This window comes from Triturus cristatus, chromosome 2_2, assembly GCF_964204655.1.
Source record: "Triturus cristatus chromosome 2_2, aTriCri1.1, whole genome shotgun sequence".
NCBI classification, from domain to species: domain Eukaryota; kingdom Metazoa; phylum Chordata; class Amphibia; order Caudata; family Salamandridae; genus Triturus; species Triturus cristatus.
In genome coordinates, this window is record NC_140582.1 from 622970076 (window position 1) to 622996595 (window position 26520).

General features: G+C 43.0%; 1 protein-coding gene across 2 annotated transcripts in view; it reads left to right on the forward strand.

Moving 5' to 3' along the window:
* Nucleotides 1-26520, forward strand: part of LOC146862589 (uncharacterized) — a 217466-nt gene that overhangs the window by 127646 nt on the left and 63300 nt on the right. The window contains exons 6-7 of one of the 2 annotated variants that reach the window (XM_085641794.1): nt 16263-16360; nt 16570-16677. In XM_085641794.1, coding sequence (XP_085497920.1) covers nt 16263-16360; nt 16570-16677 — 206 coding nt within the window. The remainder of the gene's footprint in view (nt 1-16262; nt 16361-16569; nt 16678-26520) is intronic. The other variant, XM_085641795.1, reaches the window with a different exon arrangement.

A 26520-nucleotide genomic window follows, 5' to 3' on the forward strand; every position in this document is an offset into this window, starting at 1 on the left:
TAAGGTTTCTATACTTAAAGGTATTAATGGTGTATTATGATAGCCCAGCTAAGGGGTCATTATTGGTTCAGAGGACCCACATAATGGTTATCTTTTCTTGAACCTTGGTGTCCTTATGTTATTATGTGCTTTTACCTATTCAGCTCCACCCATGGGATGTCATCATTTAATCCTGTGAAATGAGACGAATGGCAGATCACCCATTTCTAGGATTTTCCAGTGCTTAACAACGTTTTTGATCTTTTTTGTTATTGCGCGCTATTTTTTTGTGCTGTCCTTATATTCCTTGTTGGGTAATCATGTCTGGCCAGGTGTTCTGCTAGAATGTTAGATTGGGTAGCAAAGTCACTTAGGCTACTACAGTTGCATCTGATACGCAAGAACTGATATATCGATGACATTTTAATTTTCTGGAAGGGAGACCAGGAGAGGGTCTCTCAATTTGTTGATTGGGTTAACAATCTAACCCCCACCTAAAATTCACCTAATTCGGTCCTGACGAATTGCTGATAGACCCCTTAGGGCTGGAAGAGGCAAGAAACATGTTGGCCAAGATTTTTAGCACGCATGCTCTATAGGACTGTTATTTCCGAGATGAGCTACACTGTTTTTACTTAGGTTAGTGAGCCGCATCAATAAAGTTTAGTAGACAGAGCTTCTCTAAACCTATTTTAAAATCACCTTGACTACTTCACTACACTACTTATCACCGCCCACACACCCTCACTCCTCTAATTTGAGGCTATGCCACAGACCTGACCACCACTACCTCTCTTAGGAACTGCGCACCATTATATTTAAACTATTGCTCCACTGTACCCAGACCAGGACGGAGTCCAAATTGGAAGGGGAAATATTGTTCTTGAGCCCTTACATCAAGGCGGTTATATAATCCCTCTTTCTATCATTGTAACAGTACTATCAATAAGTGAGATGGGCCTTTAACATTTAGTCGACATGCGATCTCCCTTTTTACATATGAGCACAATGTTGGACTGAGTCCATGAGCAGGGGATATTTGTATTTAAAGAATAATTGAAAATGTTGGTGATCAAATGACCCCATAGTTCAGTATTGCACTTAATGAGGTCGATCGGAACTTTGTCTAGGCCTGGGGCTTTCCGACTCAAACTCTGCCTTATTGCTAACTCTACTTCTGGCAGAGAAAGGCGGGGCAATGAATGCAATGTTCTATTCTGTAAAGAGTTACCCAAGTCAGCAGTCACCTCGTTGTTGTATACTGCGGTAAAATGCGAGACCCAATCGGACCCTAAGATGTTGCCCTAGAGAAGAGGGCTTTCGGGGCATGCCCGAGTCTGCTTTTTTGACTGTGTCCCCAAAAACCTTGCTTTTATTCCCTGGTGCGGAAAGCTCCAGAATTTCCCAATCTCCGTTATGCAGAGACTCTTTCCAATGGGCAAATCTGTAAACCAAGCGGGCCTGGCAAATCTCAGGCCACTCTCTCAGGGTGGCAAAAAACACCTTCCTCGGGCTACGGTTGCTATATTCTGATTCCTATATTTCCGACAGTGGAATCCAGACTTCCCTGAGATGAAGGTAAAGAGACACAGATTTTTCCTCGATACCTTTTGTGGGGGTAAAAAACGTTATGAAGACTTAAGCACAAAGTGCCCAAAAAGGTGGCTCAGCCATAGGGAGGGGGAGTAATGGGGAGCCTCAGCAGCTAAGGGGTAAACAAGAATCCAGTTCTTCTGCAGCAGTCTCGGACATGCAACTAAGAAAAGCCACTCCTTCATCAGAAAACTCATTAAAACTACAAGCCATGGCAAACACTTTTGCTCTTGGGAAACAGTTATGGTCAGAATGTACAAATCTCTACTGGGCTGGGTGTCTGCCTGTGGAGGATTGATGCTCTTTTGTACACTCAGAATGAGACCCATGTCGCAAGAAATGATCCTGGGATGAGACCAGATGAAAAGAAGGCTCAAGCAGGTGCTGCAATGCAAGAGGTATCCAGCAAACCTAAACGATGGCCTCCTATTCAGCTTTGTCAGACAGAATAGTGCTGACTACGGTTGCATCAATAAAGGGCTGGGAATCCATATTCAGGAATTAACAACTAGAGACCTCTGGTAGGGCACAGATAATGTTTCACATCTTGGACTCCCGAGCTATAAGGTTAGGTCTACAATTGTTCCTCCCGAGGCTAGCAGACAAGCAGTCCTCATCAAAATAGAGAACATGACTGATTTTTTACTTCGGAAAAAGAACAGTCGCCCTGGACATGGGCTCTAGCCAAGTAGACATCACAGTGGAACACCTTTCAGGATGCCAGTTATCCGATAGTGCACTCTGTTGTGCTCTCTCACGCTCCCACAAATGGAAGCTCCACCAAGTCCAAGTGGATTACATCTTCCACAGATGGGATTAGCCCACACTGGACCTGTTTCATCTATGCTTGCCTAGAAATGACTGTACTACACCGCCATGTTCTGACAACCAGGAACTGAGAACAATACATTTTCAATGAATGGTCAAATATCTTTGTATACGCTTTTTCTCCGTTTCCATTGATCCTCAGAGCTCTGAGGAAGGTGAAGGGAGATCACTGTTCACTGATTCTCATTGCCCCGAGTTGTCATGCTATTACTGGTACAGCAACCTGCACAGGCGGTCTGCATTTCCAGCAATATTGCTGAAGGTGCTGCACAGACACAACATAAATATGGTCAATCACAATATCAAATCACTCTGCTTGACGTCCTGGTACCTGATCTCCTGGAGTTCAACCGTTTGGACATTCCAGCAGACTGCAGAAAATATACTGGTGCAGGCACGTGTACTAGCAACCACAGAGATTTACAACACAAAGCGGAAGAATTTCTGTGTATGCTGTAAAGGCAAAGGCTTCCATCCTGTCTTCATGGCGCCCCATATGATTCTTTCATACTTGTTGAAACTGGCCAAGAATGGCTGTACGCAGAAATGTGAGGAAAATGTTTTTTGTTTTTTTTAAGCCAAATTAGAGGTTTGCAGGGGATTCTGGGTAAGAAAACATTGGGGGATCTACACAAGCCACTCCTCCTTAGACTTCCCTGGGTGTCTAGTTTTCAGAACTGTCTGGGTTTGGTAGGTTTCCATAGATGGCCGCCGAGCCCGCACCCAAAAACGCAGGTGACTGCCTCGAAAATCCATGTCGCTTTGTGACTGAACATTTTGAAGCCTCCACGGTACATTTTGGGCCATTTCCTGTCGCGTGCACTGGGTCTCTCCACACAAGTAAGGTACCACTTTTATCTGCAGACATAGGGAAATGCTGGGTGGGTGGAAGTGTGTGGCTCCCTGCAGATTCCAGAATTTTCCATCACAGAAATGTGAAGAAAATGTTTTTTTTAATACAAAGTTAGAGGTTTGCAAGGGATTCTGGGTAACAGCACCTGATGAGAGCCACACAGGTCACCCAATTCTAGATTTCCCTGGGTGTCTAGTTTTAAAAAAATGTACAGGATTGTTAGGTTTTAGGTTTCCCAAGGTGCCCGCTGAGCTAAGACCCAGAATCCACAGCTAGGCAAATTGCAAAAAAAAGGGTTTGTTTTCAGTGGAAAAATATGATGTGTCCACGTTGCATTTTGGGCCATTTCCTATCACAGGCACTTGGCCTACCCACATAAGGGAGGAACCATTTCTATCCGGAGACTTGGGGGAACCCAGAATAGTAGAACAAGTGTTATTACCAGTTGTCTCTCTATGCATTTCTGCCTTCCAAATGTAAGACAGTGTGTAAAAAAAGTCGTTTTGAAAAATGCCCACTAATTCACATGCTAATAAGGGTACCCACAAATTCAGAGATGTGCAAATAACCACTGCTTCTAAACTTCATATTTTGTTCCAATTTTGGAAATACATAGATTTCCTTGATACCTATTTTTCACTCTTTATATTTTACCAAATTAATTGCTGTATACCTAGTACAGAATGAAAAACTATTGCAAGGTGCGGCTCCTTTATTGGCTTTGAGTACCTCGGGTTGTTGGTGAACCTACAAGTCCTCGCAACCAGAAGGGTCCAGTGGATGTAACACTATATTGCTTTAAAAAATCTGCCATAGTTTGAAAAAGTTACAGGAGAAAACCTTGGCACAAATGGTTGGTTTTTTTCAACTAGATTTCAATATTCCTCCACAACCTGTTCCAGTAAAGGCGAGTCTGCTTCTTGCTTTATTTATTTGTTTTAATGTAAACATTTTATTGCCTTTTTTTGTTTTTTTGTTTAAGGATTTCAAAACAACGCTACATTTTTTGCACATTTCCAAGTCTCTCAAACCTAACAAGGAAACCAATATTTCCATGCAAACAACGTTACAAGCAACAATTTAAAAACACAAAAAATATAGAATTTAGCTCTTTTTTCATATAGTCGAAAATAATAGCATGCATGGTTGTGATCATTACTCATCTTTTACATTGCAGGTTACAGAGTCATATTTTTGTCTAATTTCCCCAATTTGTGGGTTCGCAGGAGCAACCCGCTTGTTGCTTTATCCCTAATGTTCTCATATACTGCCTGCTAATCTGATTTAAGCATGTGAATATGTAAAAGATCCAGTGTTGGAGAAGAAATTAGAAACTTCAGTTTTGCGGCACTGGTATCTTTCGAATACTTACGTGCATCCCTACCTCCCTGTTGAGAGACTCTCTTCCATCATGTGTACGCCTCAAATTTGAGCTATGGTGCTGCTAGGGGGAGTAGGAAAGCTCATCACTTTCACCCCATTGGCTGAAGTTTGGGTGATTTCAAATGTGGTGGATGTGCTACTTAATAGGCACTTTTGTTGAATTTTATTGCAGTCTTAGTACTGTTTACTGTTATTTAGTGTTACTAAAGATTCCCAGTCGGATGACATGGAACTATTCAAGCAGTTGGATATATGAAAGATACCACAGTTTGAGACCTGGAGTTACATGTGAACTATGGCACATGTCTTAGAGTATTACTTTACAAGAGGTGTGAAGAGGTGTGTTTTGAGTATCCTTTTAAATGGGATGAAATTAGCTGAATACCTCAGGTGCACAGATCCAGAGTCTGCTATTGAACTATGTAGGCTTTACCTCCTTCAAACCTAAAGGGGAGCAGATCAGTATTTTATCCTGGCTTCTAATGTTTAGCAGGTTGCCTACATAGATCCATTTGGCCAGATATTGTGGGGGCAACTTGTTCAACCTACCTTCAAACAGATTTAGTCTTTGACAAGCTGCCAGCAGAGTAACATGATCACCCTTCGCACAGACCAGATGGGAGTCTAACTGCAGCATTTTTTATTCTCTGTAGGCGGTTGATCTGTGTATCTGGGAGGTCTGAGTGAATGTAGTAGTCGAGCTTTGAGCCAGAGAATTGTTGAAGCCGTTCAGTATATCAACATGCTAGAACATAATGTGTCAGATGTTGCCCTGAAGTACTTCAAACAAGTCCAAAGAAGGAATCAAGTGTTGCTCCAGAAAGAAAAAAATGATTTTCTGTCTGAACAAATTCGCAAGATTAAAGTATTTGCTCATGGCTTTGCTCCCAGCCATACATGTTCCAGTTGTGTGTAGAACGATCACCCATTGAATGTATCTGTTGTGACAAAGTCCTTGAACAAAATTTTTCCTTCTTTGAGTTCATCCTATTAGAATAATTTGCTGTAGCACTAAGAATAAAGGATTGAAGAGTAATGTTAATTTTATAAGCTGGTTAGACATTTTTGTCGCGCCTTTCCATTTATTTACTGCCTCTAAAATGTGATCATAAACCTCAAGTTATTTATAACTTGGAAGGTCATAGTTCTGGAGAGAATGCAACATTGGTGGTTCACAGATTTGCATCACCTATGAGAGCAAACCTACAGGAGATGTCCATGCAGACAAGATCTTCTTCCAAGTGCACAGGAAAATAGTCTGCGGCATAATTTATTATGTTTGATCTTGCATTATGTGGCATAATTTACTATGGTTAACCTTGCCCGGCTTCTGAAATCATAGGTCACTTTTTCCTTCCACCAGATTGTTTTTTCAAATATGCACTTTGGAAGTATTTGAACCCATATGTTGTACCTAAAAACATATACATGACTAGGAGTTAGTAGCCTTGTATGTATGTTGGTGATGAACTTGGGTATGAAAAAATAAAATACATGGTTTTGGATCAGGTACGGCATCACTTTGGTGGAAGCAAATTTCCTGATTCATGTCTTTGGGACTTAGATCTGTGTACTACTGACAAAGAGCTTGCTTTCAAAATAGTTTAAGTGCATTATTTGTACCTCAAAAAAAAGTCCGACCAGGCAATGTCTTTTGTAGTTAGTGTTCTATATGTGCTTCTGTGGTTAGCTCTGATTTGTAGAAAACTATGTTGGTCTTCAGACCACGGTACTGATCTGGGATGCTGTGTGTTGGCTCGACTTACCGTTGGCGGATAACCAGGCCATGCAGCCAACCCTTGCTACAATTAGCAGCAATAAAATAAATGCCAAAAGAAGGTTAATGAGGCCTCGAATCATAAAAAACACAAATATGCACTGAAAAACTTTGTTACAATTACATTATAGTTTTCTGCACATGAGACATTAACGTACAAGCATTAAAACCTCAAATATGCCATGAAAAAACACAGTCCAAAATAAAAGTAAAAACACCTTTACAAGTTTCTTAGAGGAATTCACCTCTGTCCTCCCATTGATCAAAGGAGCATTCTTCTACAGTGGGAGGTTGATGTTTCTCCTTTTGGAAAGTCTCTTTGACACCTCTTGAGTTCAGCACGATTCCTTCGAAAATTGTGGAGGTCCTTCTAAGACTACTAATGTAGACTTAAAAGCTTCTGCTTATAGGAGCTTTCAGATTGGTTGCAGATTAGGAGAAGGATCAGGGGTTTGCTCCAGGTACTTTATTAGCCCCAAAACGACCAAGAGTAATAGGCCTATCCTAGACCTGTTATCTGAATTTGTTCTTCTCCTGGGCAGATTTCACATAATAACTTTCACTCTGATTATGGACGTGTTGCCCCCAGAAGACCTGGCTAGCATCTGTCAGCTTCCACGGTACTTACTTTCATATCCTCATCAATAAGTTGCATTAACAGCACCTTCATTTTCCCATAAACAGTTTCCAATACAGACGCTTCTCATTCAGCCTAACCTATATTTTAGGGTGTATACTCATGTGCTTTCTACAGTAGCTGCCCTCCACACCTAGAGATCGTTTACCGTTCACCCTACCCCAGGGATTGTATGATAAGAAATCTAGTTTAAATGGGCTGAAACCTCCAGTTTAACAATTTAATTCTCGGTTTGATTCTTCTCTGCTAGTTGCCACATTTCTCCCAGAGAGAGTTAAAGCATGACAACAACAGTTGACTGCTTCACATGGATATTTGTGAGCATGGTGATTTTAGAGGCTCCTAGACGTCATGCGCCCTTGCATTCCTATTACTACTATTGCCCTTCTGTAAGTAAGCATAGTACAAACTACCTATAGCTGTTCCTTTGTCCAACTTTTAAATGTCCAAATTAAAATGAGTTCTTATTAACCTTTTCACCTATCAGTCACACAGAAACAACGATGACAATCCTCTGCTTTGAGTATGGCTGTGAAGTTTACCTACAGGACATAACACTTGCGACTTGTAGTTGGCGCAGGAAGTGTAACTCCATAACAATTACTTGCAGCTAAAATCCAACTTGCCCACACCAAAGTCTCTTCTATATATTCTGCAGGCGAGAATTGTCTAGATCATTGCAGACTATGCACTATCAATGTTCTATTCAAATAAAATGGGCAGAAAAATGTCTTTTGAACTGGCCATTAAACTGTGGGATAAAGGGCCTGATGTGTGACTTTTCCATTTGCAAAAAGTATTTGTAGATTGCGCATCAACCTTTTGCGAATGGAAAGGTCTTATGATCGGTTCACAACACTCCGAACCATAATAGCTCGCAATTCAGCTTACTTCATTAATATGTGTGAGGCAGGTCGCAAATTGCGACCTATTCTGATTGGCTAGAGTCACAGCCACAGTTGCCTTCTGGGGTCAGGAGACCGTCATGCCTATTATTGCTTTGAAATCAAGCAATCTTGTTTTAAATGCAGACCGCTTTCCCAAAAGGAATACAGGACATGTTAAAATAATAAATAAATAACGAAAAGTTATGCAAACTATAGGACCACTGCCTACTCCTTAAAACCGTTTTTATCAACATTCTCAAAGGGGTAGAGTTTCCTGATGAGATTTGGTGGTGAACAAAATTCCAAGGCAGAAATCGAATTTTTAAAGGATGTATTAATTAGAGACGGATTCTGCAGACTCTTGGTTCAGACAATACGATTCAGCGTGTGTCCACTGAAGTTGAAGACTCTTAAAACAACTAGTATAGGACATCTAAAAAGCTAGTCGTATCATCCTTAGACCAGTGGTCTTGTCGAATGCTTGAACAGGGTTTTGGGAGAATGCATTAATTGCGCTTTACTGCATAGCCGTTTCGTTTTAAATGCTGTGGGTTATGCTCAGCCTTTACAGGACCACACCCACTCGTCTACCAATGTGTCACATTTTGAATTATTGAGAGGCAGAAAACCAGCCACTGAATTCAAGTTTTACTGGGTGTCTAGGAGGGCTAAACAGGATGTATCTGTCTTGGCTCTTGATTCACTTGTCAGAGAAAATGTTTAGATACCCAGATTCAACAAAACTGTGTTATGATGAGAGGAATAAGGTCAAGAACGAACTGTTTGCTGAAGGTGATGTAGTAGGTGTTAGTAAATGAAGCGTGGTAAGGAAGGGTGAAAGCAAATTTGGTGAACCGATAGTGGTAGGAATGCTGTCAGAGCGGGTGGCTGTCACAGATAGAATATTGTGAAGGTTGTGAATGTTACCTCAGGTGAGGTGCAGCATAGTCAGACGAACGATGAGGATAACGCACCCCGTTTACAATTAAGTGTGCATCCCCCTTTATGTAACAAATGCAGGTGCAGATTCCATAAATGATATTTCAGGTTTTATTACATACACACTAACACTATCAGTGAGACCAGTGTGAATGTAGTATTTATTGGTCTGAGTATCTGGTGGTGTTTATTGACCTGCTACTAGGTGGTGTTATTTATAGACATAAATATTGTGAATTCATAAGCAATGCATTTGGTGTATAACTTGTTTGCATGGCCGTTGTGTGACTTTTGGTCTGTAGAGCTGATCAAAATTTGTAAATATCAGTGGGTTTTCGGTTTTAATTTGTAACTATAAATGTTTTTCAATTGTTTATTTTTAAATGAATATTTACATATATGTTTGTTATATATTTATGTATTTTGAATACATTTATTGGGTCCTAGTGTGGCTTTAATTGGTGAGTGGAGGGATGGTATTCACAGTAAAACCATCCCTGGTTGCCAAGGAAGTAGATTCCAGCTCAGGGTTTGTATTCCTTCCGCAGTCACTGAGCGTCCCATGAGATCTAGTAAGTCACAATCTCTGTGAAATGTTTCCTTTACATTGCCGTTGACTATTGAATGTCTGACGGTCATTGCATTACTTTTCCATTATCTGATGCATACATATGGGGCCTTTGTTATCCAGCTTCAACGTTACAGGAGCACGGTCTGACAATACCTCTTTATCTGTTGACGAAGATCAGACTATGTTGCAAGAAACTCTTAGTGAGAAGGTAGGAACGTATTGTAGGATGGCTTATGTAAAATATTATTGTTTAGTTAATTAAAACCATTACAATTTTCCTCACTGTTTATAGCAGCTGAGAATCAACAAGATTTAAAATCGTTAAACAGTCAATTACATCAAAAAGTGTCTCACGGGTTATAATCACTGTTAAACCATAAATATACTCTTAAATTCGATTAAATAATGCCTGTACTCTACTTTTTCTACATGGCTTGCTATTATGATCCGACAATTGACAGATGACAGAAGTTACTTCGGTACCAGCAATAAGTCAATATGAGTAAAAGTAGTAGTATCTGTGGGCAGGTGCGCCAGACCTCTTGTGATGTCGCCGTCAAACAAAGGATCAGTTAATACTAACATTAAGCTTTCTATGAGTGGACCCTCTCATTTTATTGACTTTGTTGCCTGATCATGTATGCGCAGGAACTTAACGAATTTACAGTTCATCTGGGGGTCAGATGGATCAAGCCCTTAAATTATAGCCTCCTGACATGTTCGTAAAGCTTTTCTTAGTAAGGTATCTCGTGCAGGCTGGTTTCTTACAAATGCATATTAAGTGGACGAGGTCTTCTGTATGACTTCCATATAGACGGCAACTTTTTACTTCCTTATTTTTCCACTTTGGGGCGTCTGCCAGTGAAGGATATTTACCAAAACGCAGTGCCATTAGCTGTGTTTTTTAGGTGGACCGTAAATGTTAAATCTAATTAGAACATTGGAATGTTGGAAGCTCCGTTGAAAACAATGGGGTGCTCCGGGCTTATAATGGCTGGTATAAGCCCGGAGCTTCAACATTCCAATGCTTCTTTGTACACAGCTCTGGCTGTGAACAAAGGCTTCAGGGAGCCTGAGGGGATTTCAATCCCCTCGCGCTCCCTGAAGCTTTTCTTTTATTTGTTAGAACATTCTGCCCTCTAGTGGCAGAATGTTCTAATAGCCTTAATGCCCTTCATAGCTGGGCTATACCGGCTATTAGAGTCCCGCTGCCTTGTTAAAGTCTCTCGCCTTCGATGTATCGCGCCTTTAATTGCTGGTATAGCCCGCTACAGCAGGCTCTAAGGCTATATTGGAACGTTGCAAGCTCCATTGAAAATAATGGAGTAGCTCTGGGCTTATAATGGCTGGTATAAGCCCGGAGCTCCAACATTCCAATGCTTCTTTGTGGCTGTGAACGAAGGCTTCAGAGAGCTTGAGTGTATTTTAATCCCCTCTCGCTCCCTGAAGCCTTTGTTTAATTTGTTAGAACATTCAGCCCTCTAGTGGCAGAATGTTCTAATAGCCTTATAGCCCTTTGTAGCAGGGCTATACCGGCTATTAAATTCACGCTACCTTGTTAAAGTTCCTCGCATTCGGCTTGGGCCTTTAACGCTGCAGCGGGCCTTTAATAGTCGGTATAGCCTGCTACAGTGGGCTATAAGGCTATAGTATGCTGCTGGTTTGAGAATCTTGTAGTTGTTAAGGACAGTCCAGGCGCGTGACCTCTGGCACAAAATACTTATGTCCAGCAAAATCGAGTGCAGTTTTGCAACTTTATTAAGTGTGGACTTAAATGTAACGTAAGGCAGATTTTTATTCCTCAGATCCAAAGTGCAAGTCTTATGGCTGTTTGAGTAGAATGTAAAATCCATCTCCTCGCTGTTTTGGGTCCACTACATGCTTGTGAACCAATATCCTGCAACCCTACAAGCAGTAGAGGTTTCAGTTGGCAGTGTGTCGTGTTTTCAGAGTAGCCAGTCGTAGGGTAGAGTGAGGTATTGAAGTCCCCACTTAGTACCACACCTCCATTAACGTGTTTGGAATTGATCTGTGTAAAAAGTTTTGTAATGAGCAGCACTCAAATGCTTCATGCCAAAGAATTTACCCTTTTTTGTAGGTACAGCAACCTCCAAACGGAGCAGCTTACAGGAGAAAGACAGAGCTCCACTGTTGGGGCCCCTCTTAGAATTGTTTCAAGACTGGGTCGTAACTGGGTCTCTCCTTGCCCCCACGCCCACGGTGCTCCTGTAGCAATATCGTGGCAAGGCTCCAGCCTGATGGAAATAGCCTCTGCAGGCTGAGAGCAACCCTGCTAAAGGTGCTGCAGGTTCTGTTTGATATTTGTGTGTTCAATCCTCCGCTAAAATTGTGCCCTCTCCAGGATGGACTGCTACTCCGTCTGGGTACTGAAGCCGCCTTCACTGCTGCACTCCTCAGTTAGGAGTACGGTGCAGTCAGCTCCCTTGTGAAATTCCATTTCTCTCACCACTTGCTTAAAATGTATTAAAGGCCTTTATGCAGGTTCCAGGAACAGTTTCCCATTTCGTTTGTCACCCTAATGAGCCCTTGGGTGGAGCTGAGCGAGGACACATCCGTCAATATCCTAATCCACGCGTTATCACAACTATTCAAGTTACCGTTACCATTTCAGTGCCATCAAAGGATTTATGTCCAAACTCATCTGCACCAGCCAAACATGGAGACCTTTGTGACTGAATAAAATGACGACCTTCAGTGAGTGCAGATTGACCTTACAGGCAGAACTAAATGGCAACTATATCAGACTACTCCAGTTAGCCAATCCCCTTGCTGGATCACTATTAACTGTAAGTTCTTGCTTAAAGGATGCAACAAAAAATATGACCCCCTTGCAGACAATTTCACTCACTTTTAAGCAATCACCGAGACATGTTTAATCTACCACTTCTCTCCATTTATCTTGGACAATCCTCCTACTTATTTATTGCACCTTGACTAGACATAGTGATGTAGGAAAGTGCGTTTCTGTTGCAGTACCCCCCTCCCCCCCACTTTTTTTGCCAGACTACTGATGTACGTTTACTTGATGTGCCCTGGGCCCCTGACAATTAGGTCCCCAGGGCCTATGTTCTTTCCCCAAAACTAACTCAATTGGCATCTCTGGCCACAGGTCAGCACCTGGTCAGTAGTACCACAGGTACCCAGGGCACTGTGACCAGGGAAGACCTCTAAGGGCTGCAAAACTTATTGTGCCACCCTTAGAGGCCAGACATCCCCGTGTACCATGCCTACAACCCGCAGCCCTGGCATAGATCAGTCACCCCTCTAGCTGGGTGCACTATACCAGTGGTGAGGGTACAGGTGCATGAGCCCTGTACCCCTACAGTGTCTAAGTCCATTCTTAGACATTGTAAGTGCAGTGCTGCCATTAAGAGTATATGGTGCTGGGAGTTTGACATTACGAACTCCACAGCACCATAATGGCTACACTGAAAACTGAGAAGTTTGGTATCAAACTTCTCAGCACAATAAACCCACACTGATGCCAGTGTGAGATTTAATGAAAAAAGCACACAGAGGGCATCTTATAGTTGCCCCCTGAAAAATGACCAGCCTCTGGTGGGTTCCCTGACTGGTTTCCAGCCTTCCACCTCGAGCCATGTTTCTGGGCCCTTAGGGTGGGAGCCTTCACTTCCTGAGCCCAGAAACAAAGTCTTTCCTGGGCGGAGGTGTTCACACCTCCCCCCAGGCCAGGGAGACCCATCTGTGGCAGAGGAGCTTCAAAGGCCTGGCAGACTTTGTAATGCGACCCCCAGCCTCTCCTGCTATCACGAGCAGGCCCCCTTCCTGTCTCCCCTCCTTTTTGGCGGGAAGACAGGCGGGAAAAACTAGCCAGTCCAGAAGGTGTGCCCACCTCTGCCAACTTCACCCCTCAGGTGGGGGAGGCATGGTGAAGCCCTCTCTTTAGTGCTCACCATCATGCAGATGGCGGGCACTCCCCAATCAGGATTAGGGATTGTGCTCACTCCCCCACGTGGGGTGAGCACACCCAGTGTGTAGTCACCCTAAGGTCGGTAGCCCACTGGCTACTGACCTCGAGACCCCTAAAAACGCTCCCTAATTACAGTATTTAGGAGGCAGCCCTGAACCAAGAAAGCAGATTCCCGCAACCTAAGAAGAAAAAGGACGAAAGAAGACGCCCAGCAGAAGAACAACTGACTTGGCCCCAACCCGTCTGCAGTTTCCAGAGATCCTGCGCAAAAAATCATCTTGTCCTGCAGCCAGCGACCTCCAGAACCCCTGGGAGAACTGACTGCCTTCAACAAAGACCGGATCTCCTGTGAACAGCAGCCCTGTTCAAAAGAAACTCAGAAAACAGACTCTGAGCCTGCTGAGGTCATTGAAACCGACTCCTGGAACTACCACTGCAACCCGTCGCCTACAGGCCGTGTTCGAGTGGCCCACCAATCCCAGCGAGGTCTCCCAGCGCTCCAGAGTGCGAGTCCACAATAGGTTGACCCCTCCAGGACTCCCTGACGTCGCCTGTAGCTTTTGCACGGAAACCCTCCACCCAACTGCAAGTGGCCCGGTAAGGTGAAATCCGACCTCAAAAGACACCCCTGCATCCAGCCGCCCTGCGCCCTGGAGTAAAGAACCCGAGGTGCACCTACGTCCCCGAGCCCTCCAACTTACCTGCCCAGCTGTTGGTTCCTCCCGTAAGTCTTCCTGGACCGAGCCTGCAGCTGAAAACCAAAACCGAAAATCACTATTGAAAACAACAGGGTACCCAACGCCAAAACAGCACTCTGCACCCGGCCGGCCCAGCGCCGCTGAGGGTGCACCTTTTGTGCTGGCTTTTTTCCCCATTTGTCCTGAGCTAAAGTCCAGGAGCTTTGCACCCACAGCCAAGTGGCCTGCTAGTCAGCAGCCACCAACCGGAGGCCCCCTATCCACCATTGGATAACATTGGGCGTCAACACACTGCACCCAGCCGCCCTAGTGCAGCTGAGGGTGTAACAAAAGTGCATCACTGACCCTGGAGGACCCCTGAATCTACCCTCAGAACCTCAACTCCCACTACCAAATACTTACCTAAAAACTGATAACCATATTTTCCTCCATAGGATAACATTGACTGTTTTTCTGTGAAAAGTTTCTAAGTGTGGAGTTTAAAATTATACCGAATAACAAAAAGGATTTTACTTACCTGTTTGCAGGAGATGTCCTAGTCTAGTATCCAGGTATACTACACTGTGTAAGAAAAGTAATCCCAAAAGTAACTTACCTGTAAACACTATTTTCCTCCATAGGATAACATTGACTGTTTTTCGTGGAAAGGTTTATAAGTGTGGAGTTTGAAAACCTAAAGAAATTCATTAAAATTACACTGTTTAAGAAAAACTATTTTACTTACCTGTTTGCAGGAAAGGTCCCAGAGTAGTAGCCAGGTATACTATTCTGAGTAAGAAAAGTAATCCAAAAAGTAACTTACCTGGTATTTTACTGAAAATCCCATTCAAGTCCTATTTACAAATCATTACATTTCTCTGAAACAATACTGTGATCAAATTAAAGTACATTTATTATTGTAATTCAAACTGTTTACAAACTGTATTACTACTGCAAAGTATGTATTGCTTACCTGTGCCAGGCTTGCTTGGTTCTAGAGAATAAAATAACTAAAAGAATATTTTTATACAAACACAATTGGTCTGAAGTTCAGTCTTTGGGTGTGTGAATTCGTTTGCTGACTGAGTGTGTACAACAAATGCTTAACACTGTCCTCTGATACTGCCTTACTGCTCGACCACACTACCACAAATAGAGAGTAAGGTTCTATTTAACTTTGCCTCTGCCTACCCTTGGGGTTCCACTGGACTCTATGCACACTATTCCTCACTTTGGTATAGTATATACAGAGTCAGCTTCCTACAAGTGATGCTTGATCATCACACTCTAGTCTCCTGCAGAGAAAAGCAAGACTTTGGCTGTACCTTTTGTGAAGGCTTACTAGTCAAATGTGCTGCTAATCAGTCCTCTTCTGTCATATCAACTTTTATTTGACACTCCCATAAAAAGAGCTATAGTCCTAAGTGACCTAATCAACCGGATTGATAGCCCTTCAATGCATTTGCAAATGGAATCGTCAACAGCATGGATTGCTGCTTAGACATTTACATTTTTTTCCGCAACAGGTCCATTCCAAAGGTCACAGCATCAACATCCTGTTGTAAGTGATTGTTGAACTTCAAATCATATTATCAACACTTATCACAACCAGTTTACATCCTGGTTTACTTAATACATGAACTCTGCAATACACCAATTATGAGAACCTACATATCTTTGGATTGCATTTTTTCCTAATCGTGTTCCTTACTAGAAGTGGGAAAACATCTATTTCTTAATAAGTGCCTTACATCATGTGCCGTTGTTAAACTTCAGAGAAAGTACCTGGAAAGCAAAGCTATCTTACACATCTACCAACTAGTCCCACACAAGGTTCTCTGAATCATCCACATCAGCAATTAAGATGACGTTGATATCCACTAAAATGAACCGAAGTATAGGGCCCTAAAGACGTGATGGATTAAACTCCAGTGTCATGCATCAGAGTCCATCCTAAAATATCTTTGAAGTCCTGTAAGAAAAACGTTCTTACGAGCTTGGGTTTATTGCCAGTTTTCTGGCTCACGCTTCAACAGTGTTGCCATTCTATATTGAGCAGGTCATTTTAGAAGTTTGTCATTTAAGACAAACGTTTATAGATGCAAGAATATTGTGTATGTCATTGATACTGATCAATTCCAGTCATTTGAGATTCATAGCTCGTTTTTGTTGCATTTGTATTTTAGATCCATTTTCCAAGAAACAAGATTCCAATAAAAAGTTCACATTCAAAACCTCTACCAAACGCTGGAAAGAAAACATTGATGTCTCTGAGAAGTTTTGTGTAAGTTACTTTGATTGTTTAGCTATTATGGAGCTCAGCATTTTTCTCTTGCTATTTGGTTTAAGTGCAATACAAGGCTGGCTTTCTAGCCTCAATATATATTGGATGGGTTATTTGGTTGGCTCTGGCGGTCCATATTTGTTGCTTCTTATTTCAGTATTTCGATGTAAAAACTGCAGATTTTTTACTTAATTAATGCACTTTTCCAGCCTGTACCAGGACAGGATATATCTGTGGAAAAAGGTTGCATCCATACAATTTCGGTTCGTCATATGTCTATATCAGAAATGCACAGATATCCAGCAGTGAGTCATGAGGTAAGAATCGTCTATTCATTTATATTTACTTTTACTAAAGAGGTGCTGCTGTATCCCTACTAGCTTACTTTTCTTATGATGAAAGGTAAAAACCATCACCTTTTAAATTCCCTATATCAAGCAAGGCCCGTCTTTTGACTGCCCTTCAGTGATAATCCAGACAAATGGTGGAATGAACAGACAGCAAAAAAGAATTCTGGATCCCTGCGTCTAGTTCATATTTTTTTTTAGGTTTTGAGAACAGGATGCATAGTCTCCTCCACTTAGCTTACTGGATTGTAGTTGGCATTACTTGTATGCTTCCACCGGTAATCTATTTATTCTACTTTTGGTCAACTGGGCTGTTTTTCCAGAATTTTGATTCCTGTTAACATGTTAATAAAAAATTTACTGGCCATGTAATAAAATCTTAGTTTTCTCCTCTACCTATCGATGAGTCAAAAGATATTCAAATGGTATGTTTGGCTTCAACGATGCGCCTGCTTTGTCCAGGACTGTGTTCTCTGAACTCACCACTAATTGTGACGATTTTCCCTCACTGGTTCCTTTATTTTAGTTTTTGTTTAGGAATTTCTTTAGAGCCTACATGTTTTGAGGCATGTGTTTTCATAACGCTTGTATGGTTCTTGCGTAGTTAAGAATCTAGAGCAAGCATGTCAAACTCAAAGGCCAACACGTACAAAATAAACAAGGTTTAAGTTTGTGGGCTGCAAAAAAACTAAAACTTGATTTTCATTGAAACGTACGTTTATTTAGAAAAATACAGTATAAAAATTAACAAGAACAACAATAAAATGAATGTTTTCTTCCTGAGACTTGGCATCTCTTCTCTGCTACTATCCTTCCTTCTTCGGGGGAAATCTTGTTCGCAGTGATTATTTTCAAAACTGATCCAAGGTGAATGTCAGTAATTCTGGATCTGACAGGAGACTTATTTCCTTTCATAAGTGTAAATAACTGCTCACACCGATCTGTACTTCCAAACATGGAAATAATTTCATATGCAAAATTTTCGAGTATTTTCAAACCTGACTGGCAAATATTTGTAAAATTCAGGCATTCACTGAATTTTGCATTCAAATCTGAATCGCACTGGATCTCAATTACCTCCATTTGCATATGATTAGGTACTGATTCTATATGTATTGAGAAAATTAAAGAAAACTTGTCTTACAACGATTAAAATCTGCAAACTTTGTTTGTTAAAAACTTCTCTGCGTATTTTTGATACGATGCAGTTTCACCTAAACTTGATTTTTTCATGTTGCATGTCGGAAAGTGCATTATATCTTCATTTTTCAACAGCTTTTCTCGAAGAACTAGCTTACATTTGAATGCTTTAACTTGGTCTCACAAGTTCGTAATGATCTGATCTTTTTCTTGCAGTTTTAAATTTAAATCGTATAAGTGTTTTGTTATATCAACCATGAAGGATAAATCTTGTAACCATACTGGATCAGAAAACAACTTGTTGTCTTGATTTGTAGTTATTAAAAACTGACACATTTCTTCTTTCAAGTCCCAGAATTGTTTAAGGACCTTGGAGCAGGATAGCCAATGTACCTCGGTATAGTAGGGCAAACCGTAATATTCGCTTTCTAATTCACTTAAGAAAGCAGAGAACTGTCGCTGATTTAAGTCTCGCGATCATATGAAATTGATAATTTTTTTGATGGATGTCAACACATTTTCCATGTTCATTAACGTCGTGCATAATACTTCTTGATGTATAATGCAATCGTATAAATTTCACATTGTGTTTTTTCGCAGTAATGCCACAAAATTGTTGTTTTTTCCGGTCATTGAAGGAGCTCTCCCTATAGCTACAGAAGTTAATTTTGCCAGAGGTAAATTGTATTTTTGCAGAAGTTCATAAACCCAATGAAATATATCTTGTCCTATAGTGGTACCGCGCATCTGTACCAATTCCTGTAATTCCTCAAAAAGTTGGAAATCCGTGTCGCAATCACGAAGAAAAAGAGCTAATTGAACTACACCCCCAGTGTCTGTACTCTTGTCACAGGCAATGGAAAAATCTTCGAAACTAGATGATTTTGCTTTGATCTGATCACTTAAATTGCCGGCCAGATCAGTAACTCTTTCCGCAACTGTATTTCGAGACAGAGATTACTTGAAAAACCTTCACACTTCCAGGGCAAACAATTTCTGCAGCTTTAATTAGATATTCCTTGATTAAATCGCCTACGGTAAAAGGTGTTCAGCTATCAACTCCGACAAGACGTAGCTTGCATGCACCTCCGCTTCACTTTCTTGTGATACTTTAGTAAACATGAACTGTTGTTTTTTCAGTCTCAACTTGAGCTCTTTCAACTTCTCTTGTCTCATTAATCCTTCATAATTATCATATTTTGATTTAAGTTGTTTATAGTGACGTTTCATGTTGTATTACTTTTGTACACCAATAGCATTATTACATTTCAAGCAGATTATTTGTCTTTTACTTCACAGCAAAAATACTCCAATTCCCACTTTTCTTAGAAATTTGTCAGCAATTTTTTGTTTAGAGTTACTACCACTTGGTTTCTATAAAGACATACTGAATACAAAGGGCTGAAATAAATGAGTAACCGTTAACACAAAATAATAAAACATTTTATTGAAAATCTATCTTTTTTCTTGAGCATTAACTTACCAGACACAAGAACTGCACAAATTAATAAGCGTAACGTAAATAAACCTATTCTTGTTTTCCGAAAGCGAAATATTTCCTGTAATGCGCACCTAGCAAGTCCGTACTAGACTAATGGCGTGGTAGGTATTATTATCGTCTGCTAAAATATTTGTTGATAGTTTTAGTGGGGGGAATTGTGTGTCTGCACGTAAGGTCACAACTTAGATGCAACACAACTATAGTAATCGGTCATTGGCGAACATTGTGGGTTGTTATTAATTATTATGTATAATGCATTAATCACTCCCACTCTTTCTTCTCTCCTCCCCTCTTTATTCCCCCCCCCACTTAATTTCTCTTTCTTGAATATATTTTATCTGGTAGGTCCCACATAGGCGGCTCCTATTGTGCCGCTTCTCTTACCTGCTGTCCGTTGACAGGCAAGCTTCTGCTCTTCTGCCACCTCTGATATTCACGTTCAGGCTCTCATTGGCCGTTGGCAGGCAAGCTTCCGCTCTCCCGCCTCCTCTAATATTCAAGTTCAGGCTCCCATTGGCCACTAGAAGGCAATCTTCCACTCTCCCGCCTCCTCTGATTCAAGTTCATGCTCCCGCCTCCTCCCTAAGGCAGCCAGGCAAGTCCCGCCCCTGCTCCCCTCAGTTACAACACCAGAAATCTCCCACTCCTCATTGCATCAACTCTGTCCTCCTCCTACCTCCCGCTCCCCTCAGTGGCACAGAGGCCAGCGATCACCCGCTCCTCCTCCCACTTCTCCTCCGGCACAAAATGAAAAAGATATTTCAGCTTGTGTATAATGCGCACCCCCTTTTTTTAGCACATCATACTCGAGATTTTACAGTAATTGGAAATTGTAAAAATTAAGCTACAAACTTTTTATTAAAACATTTGTTACATACCGTTACATTGGCTGGGCCGCAAGGATATTCGTTGTGGGCCGCGAGTTTGACATGCTTGCTCTAATGTGTTGATCCTTCCCTCAGCATTAGTTAATCTAATTCTTAAGTCTTTAAGGTCTTTTCGGATTGCAACTGCTCCCATCTGTAAAAGATCCAGGTTTGTTTTGGTACTTTGGGCAATGTCATGTACTGAGTTACGTTTTTTCAAGATAGTTTCTAAATTCGAGGCATCTTCAGATTTTCCTTTTACAGGTGAATCTGACACCGGAGGTTCGACTTGGATATTTTTAGGGCTTTCGATTCTCTTTCTTTGCTAGGTTAAGAATCAGCCATTGCTACACCACCTTAAAGGAGCACTTTATATGGAAAGTGGGAAAAACCTGACAGACCGGTAATTAGCAGTGCAGCACAGAGCGCCAGCAGGTGAACAGGATTCATAAACCTATATTGAATCGTCCTAAATACCAACGCACCCCAAGTTACTATGGGCACAAATTATGGACACCTGTATAGAATATTGTGCAAAAGGGTAAATAGTATCCGGGAGTGGACTAGTGGAAACCATAGGTGTAGCTGATCCAGGATAGCTACTTGAGTGCCAAACGTAGACCGTGCAATTATGTGGAAATGGTAAATAGCTGAGTCGCCACAATCACTAAATGTGGATATGGCTATTGGGTGCAGAAGGAGCAGTGCTGACAGCCAGTGAGTAAAATAGTAAGCATACCCCCATAACAACTTACAAGGCTTTGAGATGATTCCTGACCTTTCCGAGAGGCATCGTCTGTGGAAATCATAAGTCGTCTGTGGTCATGTAACATAGATGACAGTGGCCTGAGATGTTATAGAGATAGCGTCCAATGCCAGACTAACCGAGGTAAAAGGGAGGGGGGGGGGGGCAGTGCTACCATAATGAGTACCAAAATAGGACGGCATCGGGCAAAACCCACGTTATTGTGAATGGCAGTGCACCCTTTCAGCTGCGGCCCGTAGTCACAGCGGCTGCACCCAAAACTGGCTGATGTAGTAAAGAAGGGGGGATAGTGCTGGCAATAATCGTGTGGACAGGATATTTCCCAGTGGTAAAGTATCGCTCAGATGAGATGGAAGGGTTCTGGTACCTGGTCCCATGTTCTCTGTGAGCTGCAGGTCACCATCTTGAATGCTTCCACACTGGAGACGAGTGCATTGATCCTCCAGTATATCGGACTTCACTGCGTCCTGAAGCGCTCGCTCCATACTGCACTTGCAGAGAAATATCACAGCTCAATTCAGTCAGTAAATGTGGAGGGAGTCCTGGAGCTCAGGAAGGAGCCGCTATATCGCTCAGCTGTCAAGCCACACACCTAGAATTACACAGGTTGAAAGGGATCCTCAGAACTTTACTTTATAAACATTTGTAATTGTAAGTGAATTGGACAGTCCCCCAAAATATTCACTCTGAGAAAATCAGTGAAAATTCTGGTCCTTAAATTAGTCTGTTTTGCAAAGTGAAAGTGTACTTCTTTCAATCTCAAGGTTCTGAGCTACAGTAGTTTACATTGTTTTTCTTTTGAGGGATTTGTTGCTACTAACATATTAAACATCATTTATGGTGTGTTCCAAGTCCATGGGAAGGAGGCTTCTGAAACTATCTTGAAAACAACCGCCTACAAAGTAAATAAGGCATGGTGTGATTCTCTACACATATTCTTGGCAGAGCATTCCCATACTCTAGGGATTTCTTCCAACGTTGTAGCTACTTTCCCTTCAGAATAGACCCTGTCAGGAGGTGGTGGACACTGAGAGATCATTAGATGTAGACTTTCAGATCAGTATTGACATCAAATTGGAGGCATGTGCCTTCTTTTTGGTTTACTCACTCCCAAGGTATTCAATATCAAGCCATTCTTCAAGATTAAGCAAAGTAAGCACTTCTCTTCCAGGGGATCCTCATCAATAGTCATAAGCACTGAATATTCCCGCCCATGTGCGGGGACCCCGGAGAATAATAAAAAATATAAATGAAAAACATATATACTGATATATATATTTCATTTTTTCCCCATACCAGTGCAGCCCCCTATAGGAGGTTAAACAATGCAATGTGTCTTTCCTCTTAGCTCTCGTCTGCCTCTTTACCTGCTTTTTTTCCTCTCTCTCTCTCTCTTGGTCTGCCCATTTTTATCTCCACTTTTGCCTCCTGATCTGCTTTTGCACCCTTTCCCTTCCTGCAGCCTTCCCACTTTAAAAAAAAAAGATTTTTTATTAACATTTTCATGAATACATCCGGTTAGGTTAACGTATTATGCATGCAAAAAAAAAAATTGTCGCCAGCCACCAGATAGTCTTCAAGGAATTGCATTTAACGATAGATACTATGGATTACAGTCTAAGACTGGTAGTCCCCATGGTCAACAGAGTTCATAATGCAATTCAGTATCCACATGGCCAGTTTCAGGAGCTTCAAGGACAATATTCAACAAAGCCCAACTGGAAAACGGAGGAGAACAGAACCAAAGAAAGGGTTGTGAGGGGTCTCAATCAGCTGTGTGTGAGTGCATGTACACTAGCAGTGGTTCCTTTATATTTCTGGGCCGGGTGTAGGCTGGCACAATTTTCCAATACGCTGATAGGTGTTTGTGGCAGAACGCAGCATCCTTGATCTATTCCTCCCTATGCGGGAGCCAGCTTTTTGCTCCAGTACATCGCAATATGCCACTTTGCAAGCAACAGGAGCATGGCCGCCAGTTTCCTGCAACCCGCCAGCAGGTCTCTCACATAACCCAGTAATGCAATCAAGGGGGGAATGATCTATGTGTGTATCAAGCATCACTTTAATAGCCTCAAAAATAGTTTCCCAATATGGGTAAATATTACGCCAGCCCTAGGCTAGGCGAAGGAAGGTGGCGTCAGGGGACCGACAGTGCTTGCAGCATGCTTCATCAGCCAGGTCGATTCTACAGAGCCATTCAGGTGTTCTATAAAATCTATGCAAGAATTTAAAATGAATGAGGAGTAGCCAGTAGTTGGGTGACAGGGCTCTTGCCTGCGTGCAACAGAAGGTCCATTGCTTCGGCGTAATTGACATGCCAGGCGAGGCTTCCCATTTCCTATGGGACCTTGGGTGCAGATGGGCACTGTACGCTGCATGTTGCAATATAGTCATGTAATCCGTTTTCGTGGTGAAGGATTTTTCAGGAAATGCTCGATCACATGGAACGTTGGTGGCACAGCTAGGAAACAGGCAGTGTAATCGTGCAATGCCGCTCGCAATTGGATATAAGTAATTTTCTTTAAGACCGTCAGTTCCTCTCCCTCCTGCACCTGATGGTGATCTATAAAGGTCCCTGCAGGGAATGCGTTGCCCATTGTTGTGATCCAAGCCTCCGCAGTCGGTTGCACGGGCCAGCCTCCAATAGAAAGAACAATGTGGGATGTTTGAGCAGAGGGATCGAGGGGGCATACTGTGTCCCCAGCCCCGCCCTGCGGTGCAACACGTGCCATGTCCACAGAGTGCATCCCCCAGTATCAAGCTCCGAACGCAGCCGGGGCTGCGCCCTGTATAGGACTGTGTGTAACGGGTGCGGTGTTGCCTGATCCTGTTCGGGAGCTGTGTGCACCATGAACTGCGTCGGGGACACCCACTGAAAGCTGTACTGCGCCTGGGTGCAGTAATAATAGAGGTCGAAGTCTGGTGCGGCCAGCCCACCCTGCTTGAAGGGGAGCATCCTGGTTTCCCAGGAAAACCTGGGCTGTCTCCCAGCCCAAGCCAATGATACCATGTTGGAGCGCAGTTTGCGCCTGAAACCGGCATGCAAGACTACTAGTTTTACGATGGCCACCTGCACCGTCAACAACAATGGAAGTCTGATCAAGCTTCCAACCCGATTCTTGAGCCAGTCCATTATTCGACCATAGTTGGACCTCCACAGTTCGTCAATATTGCGACTCACCCAGATACCCAAATAGCACACCGGGCCATCAGCCCACTGCAATGGAAACTTAGCTTGGAATTGCTTTGTCGCCTGCATTAGCGGTAAAATCACAGATTTGGCCCAATTTATAAGGATACCATAGAGTCCACCAAATTTGAAAAAATTCTTGATCAGGGGGGCCCAGTTCTCCTCCAGACGTTTTATATAAAGAGTGACATCGTCCATGTACAGAGATAAGTATCACCTGCGGAGTGAATGCCAGTCTGCGATGAGCTAACACTTAGCCCAATTCGGGCGAAAAGTGCGAATATGTATGGCCATTCGAGCAAATCAAATACTTTGGTTGCATTGAGGAAAACCGCCATGGATTGCATCATCTGGTCCACCTGCTGCATGGTGACGAACAGTGTAAACAAATTGTGTGCGGTGGATCTGCCCGGCATAAAGCCGCTTTGATCTGCTCTCAACACTAGAGGCAACGATGAGCTTAGCAAGTATCTTACTATCAAGGTTGATCATGGAGAGCGGGCGGTATGAGTTGCATCTCTGAGGGTCCTTATCAGGCTTCAGAATTTTGATGATGAGGGCCTCTCTTAGCGAGGGGGGGAACCACCCCGTGCTCCATGGATACCTCGTACATATTCATTAAGTGTGGGGCTAATATTGTCGCATATTCCTTATAAAAGGCAGCTAATAGACCATCCAGGTCTGGCCTGGGGTTTTGTTGCCTGCCACTGCCTGGATGGTCCTTACCACCTCCTCCGCCGAGAACGGCTCATCCAGATAAGCTCTGTGTCCGCCCTCCAACCACAGCAACTGTACGGAGTTAAAGAATTTCTTGAGTTCAGGAGGGATGTCCTCTGTTGAGTGCTGCATAAGGATGTATAGAAGGAGACATTTCAGTCTGGGCAGCTGCCTGTCTCGACACCAGCGTATCCCTCGGTGTATGCTGCTCCGTGATATAGTCGCTCGTCCACGACTTCCTAAGGAGGCCCGCCAGTGCCCTACCTGCTCGATCTCCCTCCCCATACCTTTGGGCTCTAATGTCTTTGCTGAGGGGATGCGTTTCACGAGTGGCAAACTGTTCGAACTTGCTAATTTTTCCCCCTGATTTGACTCCATGAAGCCTCACTTTTGGTGGTGAAAAACTCGAGTTCCAGGGCATAAATTTCGCTTTCTTGCCGTTGAATGTCTCAACACATTGAACGCAGCACGCCGGCCTGCTTGGCAATACACTCTCCCCGTATGACAGTTTTAAATGCTTCCCACAGAGTCCAGGGGGAATCAACGTCTAATGGATTCCCTGAACACCTGGTCTCGCAAGGCAACAGACAGAAGCCTCCAGCTGAACGCCCTCGTCGGGTACTCTGACAAATCCAGTGTGAGCAGCACTGGGGAGTGATCAGATAGAGTGCGGGGTAGGTGCACCACCTCCACCATCCAGGCAGCCACATCCCGTGAGGTCAGCCAACAGTCGATACACGACCAGGAGGGCCCAGCAGAAGACACCCAGTTGCCCTGCGTAGCGACAGGGTTCCTGCTACGTCAGACGTCCACCAGGCCAAAGTCCGCCATGATGGACTGTAATAGGGTGGCCACTCTGGGGTGAGGCCGGCCTGAGTTAGTCGATCTATCCTTGCAGGATCAAGTACGACGTTATAGTCACCACCCCATATTATCGCGCTGAGGGTGTCCGCTAATCTCCAAATATCTGTGAAAAAATTCTGGATTGTCAGAGTTAGGCCCATAGATTGAGATTGAGATTTAACGGGTGTCCTCCTATTAGGCCCGCAATAATCACATATTGTCCCAGTGTATCGCACATTACCGTTGGCGTGCGCCAGTGCAGTCCCTTCCGGGTTAGAGTATGGCTACTCCTCGTGCATAATTTGAATGACATGTACGTGCTTTTCGCCAACCCAACCCACCCTGCCTAGAGGCGCTCACACGTGTGTTCTGTGAGGTGGAGTTCTTGCAGAAAGCATATTTCTGCCCCATGGCGGTCCAGATGCACGGCGACCAATCTAACTTTGTGCCTGTTATTCAGACCTCGGACATTCCATTTAATGCATTTCAAGTCAGTGTCTGTTTTTTTTCCCCCCTGTCAGGAGTGCTGCATGCAAGTTAGCGGGAAAGTCCTAGGCTGGTCGGGGATGGAGAAAAGGAGAGGAACACTCGTGAAACCTTCAAATGCAAACATCCCCCAACTGGAGCCCAACCACTCCATCTGTCCAATCCGGCAGAATAATTTCTCCCAGTACCCCACCCTGCCCACCAAAGTAACTTATGATCATGAAGGAATTAGGAATCATCCCCAGGGGGACCGCTTGGAGCCCAACGTAACCCAGCAGGTGGTGGCTGGGTGGCTGGACGAGCA